The sequence below is a fragment of the Haliaeetus albicilla genome, chromosome 5 (assembly GCF_947461875.1).
Source record: "Haliaeetus albicilla chromosome 5, bHalAlb1.1, whole genome shotgun sequence".
Classification (NCBI taxonomy): Eukaryota; Metazoa; Chordata; class Aves; order Accipitriformes; family Accipitridae; genus Haliaeetus; species Haliaeetus albicilla.
Genome location: NC_091487.1, coordinates 50,420,288 through 50,428,915, shown reverse-complemented (window position 1 = coordinate 50,428,915; position 8,628 = coordinate 50,420,288). Strand labels below are relative to the sequence as shown.

General features: G+C 50.9%; 1 protein-coding gene across 1 annotated transcript; it reads left to right on the top strand.

Moving 5' to 3' along the window:
- The first annotated feature begins 249 nt into the window (after positions 1-249).
- Positions 250-2,279, top strand: LOC138685340 (electroneutral sodium bicarbonate exchanger 1-like). Its single transcript, XM_069782982.1, has 4 exons — positions 250-354; positions 830-930; positions 1,451-1,555; positions 1,826-2,279. The coding sequence occupies exons 1-3, from the start codon at positions 295-297 to the stop codon at positions 1,536-1,538; spliced, it is 249 nt and encodes an 82-aa protein (XP_069639083.1). The 5' UTR covers positions 250-294; the 3' UTR covers positions 1,539-1,555; positions 1,826-2,279.
- The last annotated feature ends 6,349 nt before the right edge of the window (positions 2,280-8,628 follow it).

Genomic DNA, 8,628 nt, shown 5'->3' with positions numbered 1-8,628 from the left:
TACCTGCGGCACGTGCCCTTGCGAAAGGTGCATTTGTTCACGGTGATCCAGCTGACCTGCCTCGTCCTGCTCTGGACCATCAAGGTGTCCCGTGCCGCCATCATCTTTCCCATGATGGTAAGAGCTGCCGCCGCTCGGCAGCGGGGTGTTTGCAGCGTTGGAGTGAGAGGTGGCATCGTCTCTGAGCTCACCGCATCTTCCCTCTTACTCGCGAAGGTTTTGGCTCTCGTCTTTGTCCGGAGAGCGATGGATTTCTGCTTCTCAAAGCGAGAGCTCAGCTTTCTGGATGACCTTATGCCAGAAAGGAAGAAGAAGTTGGACGATGCCAGAAATGAAGCTGGAGAAGAAGAAGAGGTAAGGCTTGCTGGGTCCTCGGGGCTGGACATCTCCGTCGGGCTGTGAGATTGCCTGTTTCTCTTTCAGCTTGTCTGGAAACGTTGGGGGAAGATCAGCACTCAATCGAAATAGATCCCAATAGGCTGGGTCCCACGTTGTAACCTTTGTTTCCTCAAGTAGCAGTGAGCTGAACACTTGAATACAGGTGTAATTTTTAAAACGAGTCGTTTTTCACAAAGGTCATTATCATTATGATGATTATTATTAGATGCTGCTGCTGCTGCTGGCAAGATTTGCTCATAATCGTGTTTTGAACACACAATCCCCCTGCCCCGAAATCTTTGGAGTGAACGGTTTCTCTCCTGCTGCACTAATACCTATAGCTGCCAAGGGGCAGAAGGGGAGGGCAGACTGCTAAGTTTGTGCTGGGCATTCAGCTTATCTCCACTTTGACCAAAGACAGAGAACGTGATTTGTCCCTTTTTTACATCAGGAGTCCAGGAGGGCGATGGAAGCTGCTGCTGCTGCAAGTTCAGTTCAGCTGAACGTGGGGAAGACGAGCGACGTGGATATCCCAAAGCAAGGCAGTGACAGGTAAAGCCCCAGCAAGCGCCAGGACCCCCGGCAAGATTAGCTTGAAGGTGTTTGGCAGAGTTTTCTCCACTTGCCTCTTGGTGGGGCATTCCACAGAAACCAGCAGGCAGCTTGGTGGGAAAATCAAATTCAGGGGCAGGGCTGCAGGAGGTGATCGTAGGGCTCTGACCCCAAGCAGAGCGGCTGCAGCACTCACGTTTGACCCCCAAACCTTGCATCATCAGTGCCTTTACGGTAGCTGGAGATCCTCATACTTACACATGCGGAGTTGCAGGCGTGATCTGTACCAGCAGTGGCTTAGGAACCCGGACCGGGGCTAGACCCCAGCAAGAGCCTTTGCACAGAGCTGTTGCTCTGCAGCTCCCCGGCTTGCCTCCCAAAACTCCTCATCCAGCAAAACCTCCCACACTTATGCGGAGCTTTGATTCTCGGGGCTCCGCTGTTCCTCTTGCTGATGCTAATGCCCTTGGTGGCATCAGTTCCCATAATCACGGATTGCTATGTGAAATATTTATTGCAGGACTGATCCTTCTGAGATTATTATCCTGGATGAAATGTCACAAACGACCGTACGGAAGGCTCTCACTTTGAAGACAGAAACCCTTTGAATCCAGGGAGGAAGAAGGTAAAGGATTGCATGTGAACATGTCCGTGCTCCTCTGCAAGTGACGGCACACGCCTACGCTTCTCCCACGCTTTGGCCGGCAAGGCTGAGCAAACGGCCTGTCCCTGGGAACAGGCAGTGAGGACCGTGGCATGCAAACCAGCTCCTCTCTGCTGGGGTGGTCCCCCGAACAGGGCTGAATCAGCAGCAGCTGGCAGGTCTTCCACTGATGATGCTCTCCCTCTTTTTCTCTTCCCTTCGCCATTCCCCACTCCCGCTTTTCACGTTTAGGAATCTTGACTTTGAAGGAGAGGAGTGAGAGCGTGACTCGGGGATGTGCCAACGCAGACAGAGGGAGAAAGCGCTTTGTTTCAGTTGGAGGATTCCCGTTAAAGCCATGCAGATGTTTTCAGTTCTCCTTGGTGTGCTTCAGGCATTCAGTATCTCTAGACCAGCAAGCTGAGGTGAACATCACAGTCAATGGGAGTTTGGTGGTGTTAAGTCTGTGTGCGTACGTGCGTGTGGGGGTGTGGGTTTGTAGTGGTAGAGGGACTGCTACTGCTTTATCATTCAGTGCTCTTCTTTTAATACCTAATTCCTCCTCTTTTTTTTCTCTCTTTTTTCCAAATGTAAACTGGGAATGTCCAAAATCATTTTCTGTTATGTTTGATGCATTCTCCACTTTCTTCTTCATCACGACCGGGTTTTTGGTCTGGTTTGGGGTCCTGGCTTTAATTCACTCTTATGTCTCATACTGGTGCGAGAGGGATGCCCTCTGTGGCAGGGCAGCATAGAGAGCGTCCGAGCAGTTGGCCTAAGGTGAAAGAAAAGCATTTGCCCCCAGTTTTACCTCTCTTGGTTGGTTTGTTTTTTGTTGGATTTTTTTTTTTGCTTTGGCTCTGCCATCAGCCTGGGAGCTGCAAAATGCAGAACTGCCACCTTCTTGTCCCCTGGCTGTAAACTGCGTCTAAGGGAGCACTTCAGGTATTTGATTTTGAATACACCGTATGGTCACAGGAGCGGCCGGATGAGACCTGGGGCTCTGTGTCCCTGGGCTGCCCCCTCTGTTGTTCCTCCACTTTCCTTCTCTATTGGGTCTGGCTGAGTTGGAGTTCCTTTACCCCACAGCAGCCCTCGTGGTGCTGTGCTCTGTACTGGTAGCTAGAAAGCTGTTGATAACACAGCAGTGTTTTGGCCATGGCTGAGCAGTGCTGGCACAGCATCAGGGCTGTCTCTCTACCATTCCCCCCCTCCCCAGTAGGCTGGGGGTGGGCAAGCTCTTGGGAGGCGACGTAGCCAGGAAGAAGGCATACAGGCAGCAAGAAGAGGCATCTAGGTAGCAAGTAAATCTTAGGTCCCTTCAGATGCTGGGGACCCTGCGTTCATGCAGCATTGGGCAGACCCCAGACGGATTTTCCCTTGGCACACTGTACAGATCCTGCCTGTGGAGAAGTTCCTCCTTTTTGGTCATTCACGGTGTCGTACAACTTTTCTTAGAAGAAAACATCTCTCTGCGTAAAGGATGTTCACGCGCGGACTTCTTGCTGCACTTTAGATAACGGCAGGGCCGCGCAGGTGGCGTAATCGCTGGTACCAAGCAGGAGCTGCCTGGAGGCTCCTCTGTCACAGTCAACCAGCTCCGTTTATCCTGCGGCCAAGGGGCATGTGTAGGGACACAGCCTGAAGGCCATGCTGTAGGTACAGCGCAGCACAGACCTGCACCCGCTCAGGTTAACTGTTAGGTGGATCCCTAACTCCTGGAGGTACAGTGATCTCCCAGTCAGGATCTCTGCACCAGGCTGTTAAACTGCACGGTAACTCGGGAAGCAGAGAAGGTCCAGATCTGGAGGGCATGGTTAAGCACAGGGCCTCACGTTGAACCTCCTGTGAGCTCGTCCTGTGCTTACAGGGTTCTCGAGCCTCTCGGGCATCTCCCAGACTGGCCGGTTCCTCCCAGCTCCCTCGTTCCTGCCTTCCCCTGCCTGCCTGCCCCACTTTGGCCCCTGCAGCAGCACTCAGCTGAGCACCCTCCGTTGCTCCTGGGGAAAGAGCGTCCTCCTTGCTCTCCATGGCGTTCCCCCAGCACACGGTGCTGTAGCAAGAACAAGGCAGTCAGAGACAGACACAGCCTGTTGAGCAGAGCGTCCTGCACGCAGTGCTTCCGATAGAGCAGCTCAGGAGCAAGGAGGTGAGCTGGGTGTGCTGCCTCTCACAAAGAGCATTTTACATCGGCGACCTTCCCCGCTGGACCCTCCGCAGCCTCTCTTTTTCCCGGCGTTGTAGGTGTTAGGTTGTGTGGTTAAAGGTTCATCTCCACAAACACAGAGGAGGACAAAGGAGCAATGGCAGGCAGGGGAACCCCAGTGACCTAGGCAGAGGCAAGGGAGCACCCTGCTGTGGCTTTTGCCAGGGCTGTTGCAGGAGAGGGGTCGCCCACATTGCCTGGGTATGAGGCTCACCAGACAAGTATTGACTCTCCCTTGCTCAGCTCACAGACTGACGGGGGGGATGCGCTTCTGTGGCCATGCCCTGGGTCTGAAGCCCGGCTGTAGACAAAAAACTGGCTCAAACTGTGAAGGTTACCAGGCAAGACGTGACTGGGTGCACGTGTGTGGCAAGGTCTGTGCGTGTGAATGTCTGAAACTGAATTCCGAGCTGTCAAGCAGAAGCCTGCTTCTTGCTACACGCAGCCAGCGTGTCCCGAATCCTAGAGTTACTAAAGAGCTAGGAGCCAGAAGCCTTAATTCGGAGGCTGATCAGGCATTGTACTGCTCACATAGACAACTTAGATTGGGAAAACTGGGGGCGTGGGGTTCCAGAAAGAAGAGGTGGTGGCAAAAAGAAGGGTTCCCAGAAAGAAGAAGGGATCTTGAAGAGAAGAAAGGGACCCAGGAAGGAAAAGGTGAAGATCCTGGCTGGAGGAAGTATCCTGGAAGTGGCGGAAGATCTTGGAGACCAGAGAGCCGCGTGGAGACAAGTGCCAGGGGATGCCCAGGGACCTTGACCAGCACCCTGCGAAACTGGTAACGGCGAGCAGCTGCACAGCAGGAACCAAGGTGACGTTCTGCCTGACCTTCCCGGGCCTGCAGTAGCCTCCCTGCTGGGATAGGGGAGTCGGATCAAGCAACTGCAGGATTCAATAGGAATGCATTGCACGAAGGTAAAGAGGACACGGCAGTGGATTGGAAATGCTGGTTGGTTTAATGGTAAAACTGGAATTCTTCTGTGAACTGTGCATTCCTTTTAATATGGACTTAATTTAAAATAGCTGCTTTGAAGTTGTTCTGACTTCACCTTAATCGACACCTGCAATCTTCATCATCTTATCTTCTCCAACAGCAAAACCACCCCCTGCCCCTCCCCACCCCCTGCAAAAAAAACCCCAAACCAACCCAGGAAAAGAAAGACTTCAAGGGCAAGCTAGGCAGCAAAGTTGTGCGAGATTGGTCAAGCTGCTCAAAGTTTGCAGAGAGATTGGAGCTTGCAATTCAGATGTACGTCGCTCAGCGTGGGGAGGGTAGTACGCACCTTTCACTGGAGTCAGAGGGAAGAACGGGGAGAAGGGAGCTGCAGCGTAAAGAGTAAAGGACACAACATTCTTAGGAAAACTCTCCTTTTTCTTTCCTTTTCCTTGCTCCTTTGCTTCCAGACCTCCGTGGTCGCAGTTTGTGCTGCCTCACCTCCAGCACAGCGTGCAGAATGAAGCGACTGTCACAGAATTCGTCCTCCTGGGGTTCTGCAGCACCCCAGCCCTGCAGCACTGCCTCTTTGGCCTTTTCTCTGCCCTCTGCTCTGCCACTCTGATGGGAAACGCACTTGTCTTTCTGCTTATCTGCCTGGACTGCTGCCTCCACAGCCCCGTGTACTTCTTCCTCTGCCACCTCTCCATCGCGGACATCTGCTACGCCTCCAGCAATGTCCCCCGTATGCTAAGGAGCCTCCTTGGACAAGGCAGAGCCCTCTCCTGTGCTGGGTGTGGGGCACAGATCCATCTTTATTTAATCTTTGCACTTACAGCGTGCGTGCTGCTGGCCGTGATGTCTCATGTTCGCTACGTGGCAATCTGCCGTCCCCCGCGCTATGCCCTCATCGTGATCTGGAGGCTGCGCCTCACCCTTGCCACGGTTTTGTGGGCTTTGGCGTTCGTATTGGGCACACTGCAAGCCTCTCTGGCTTTACACCTGCCTTTCTGTGGCCCCTGCGAGGTTGTCCACTTCTCCTGTGAAATTGTTGCTGTCTTAAAGCTGGCCTGCACTGCCGCTCCTGCCAATAAAGTCCTGATCTTTGCTGTCTGTGTGTGCTTCTTCCTCTTGCCTTTAGCCTTAATCCTGATTTCCTCCCTGGACACCCCGGCCACCGATCTGCGCATCCGCTCTGCGCCAGGATGGCACGAAACCTTGTCCACGTGTGGCTCCCACCCGACCGCGGCGGGTGTCTTTTATGGAAACGCCATCTTCATGTACGCAGGGCCCGGGAGCGGTAACTCCTCTGGGAGGGAGAAAGTTCTTTCCCTTTTCTACAGTCTCGTCAGCCCCAGTTTGAACCCCGTCATTTACAGTCGGAGGAACAAGCAGGTGAAGGAAGCCTTGCTGAAGCTTCAGAGAAGGAAGAGGGTCTTTCATTCTGTCTAGCTGGTGCTCTAGGCTTTCACCTGTCTCCTGTCTTTCTGCTCTTTCTTCTTGAGCTCTTGGGGTATTTCTCATGGAATGTTAAGTGGTTAAAAGTTTCCTGGTTTCAGCTGGGATAGAGTTAACTGTCTTCCTAGCAGCTGGTACAGCGCTATGTTTTGAGTTCAGTGTGCAAAGAACCTTGATAACACTGATGTTTTCAGTTGTTGCTCAGTAGTGTTTAGACTGGCTGAGCATGAGAAGCTGAAAAATCCTTGACTCTAGTCTAAACACTACTGAGCAACAACTGAAAACATCAGTGTTATCAACATTCTTCTCATACTGAACTCAAAACATAGCGCTGTACCAGCTACTAGGAAGACAGTTAACTCTATCCCAGCTGAAACCAGGACAGCCCCTTCACGATTAATCCATTTAGTTTCAACTTCAGCAGATTTTGCCCAAGACAATTAGTTCTTTGGTGATTACTGAATAAAATACCCTAGTGTGAACTTTCCCATGTAAACTGTGAAGTGAGAGAACTCACTGATGAAGATGTAGGCTTGAGATGAGCATCATATCACTGACTCTACCTTGCCTTACCTAGCTGTGGTGAGTGGTACAGTTTAGTCCTCAGATTTTTTCCATCTGTCTTCCAGAAAGCTGATAAACTGCCGTGATGAGACCATCCAAGCAACTGAGATGATGAATCTGTGATGTTGAAATCAGTACAAGCATCATCTTCTTAGGGTTGCGCTTGGAACAAGATTTAACTGAAAACTGAGTCAGAGCATACATCCAACATGTATGAATGTCCCTTAGGAAGAATTTCAGGCCTTGATTTCCCAATGATGGTCATAAAAGTAGGATTGGTCCCATAATTCATGGTTAAACTCAAAACCTCAACAACAAAGTAATTGTAACTTTGGTTAATTACACCATCTTCGTTAACTACAACTGTGTTTTTTGTTACAGTGAGATTTTATGCCATGACAATGATAAACCAGCAGGAAGGAGAGAGAAAACAGGTGGGGGGGTTGACCCTGGCTGGACGCCAGGTGCCCACCGAAGCCATTCCATCACTCCCCCCCGCCCCTCAGCTGGACAGGGGAGAGAAAATATAACAAAGGGCTCATGGGTCAAGATAAGGATGGGAGACATCACTCACCAATTACCGTCACGGGCAAAACAGACTCAACTTGGGGAAAATTAACTCAGTTTATTACCAATAACCAGAGTAGGGTGATGAGAAATAAAACCAAACCTCAAAACACCTTCCCTCCACCCCTCCCTTCTTCCTGGGCACAACTTCACTCCCAGATTCTCTACCTACTCCCCCAGCAGTGCACAGGGACGAGGAATGGGGTTTACAGTCAGTTCATCACACGTTATCTCTGCCGCTTCATCCTCTTCAAGGGCAGGACTCATCACACTCTTCCCCTGCTCCACCCACGGGAGACAGTCCTCCACGAACTTCTCCAACGTGGGTCCTTCCCACGGGCTGCAGTTCTTCACGAACTGCTCCAGCGTGGGTCCTTTCCACGACATGCAGTCCTTCAGGAGCACACTGCTCCAGCGTGGGTCCCCCACGGGGTCACAAGTCCTGCCAGCAAACCTGCTCCGTGGGCTCCTTTCTCCACAGATCCACAGGTCCTGCCAGGAACCTGCTCCAGCGTGGGCTTCCCATGGGGTCACAGCCTCCTTCAGACACCAACCTGCTCTGGCATGGGGTCCTCCACGGGCTGCAGGTGGATATCTGCTTTAATTGCAGCCATTGAAGGACAGCCAATCCTAAAACTGAGGTGGAAAAACCAAAACACTGGTATGGGATGATCAATGGCCGCTCAATGCAGAAAAGCTGTCCAAGATTCAAGAGTTAGTACAAGAGCAGCTAGAGGCAGGACATATAGTTCCCTCTACTAGCCCATGGAATACCCCAATTTTTACCATCCCAAAGAAAAATGGGAAATGGCATATGTTGCATGATCTACGTGTGATCTATGCACTAGTGCATGATATGGAAGCCTTACAACCTGGATTGCCCTCCCCGGTAATGATTCCAGTAGATTGAAACATTTTGATTATTGATCTGAAAGATTGGGTTTGTTTTGTTTTTTTTTTTTTACTATACTGTTACATCCTGAAGATGAAGAGAAGTTTGCTTTTACAGTATTATCAAAAGGGTACATCAGATAATTAAAGGATTGTTAGCTAAACAAAAAAAGGGGGAAATAGGTCTCTCCCCACAATAAAGAAATTGGAAAGTTTTATATGTACACAATTTTTTGCAGTTGGCAGGCAACGCCGATAACCCTCCCATTGTAATTCATAGCAGTGCCTTGAGCAATGATTTATTAACAGTAAAAACAACAGGAATTAATGTATAAGGATTTGAACACGGGACAGGGGACAGTGGACAGGCCGAGCAGAAGTACAAGTAACCAGTAGAGGATATGTGTGTCATTACAGATTCTGGACCAAAGTGGG

Excerpts from the sequence above, each read along its gene's own strand:
- LOC138685340 (XM_069782982.1), top strand. The coding sequence starts at position 295 with ATGCCAGAAAGGAAGAAGAAGTTGGACGATGCCAGAAATGAAGCTGGA. Across the intron at positions 355-829 it reads AAGCTGGAGAAGAAGAAGAG|GAGTCCAGGAGGGCGATGGA; the intron begins GTAAGGCTTGCT and ends TTTTTACATCAG. Across the intron at positions 931-1,450 it reads CCAAAGCAAGGCAGTGACAG|GACTGATCCTTCTGAGATTA; the intron begins GTAAAGCCCCAG and ends TATTTATTGCAG.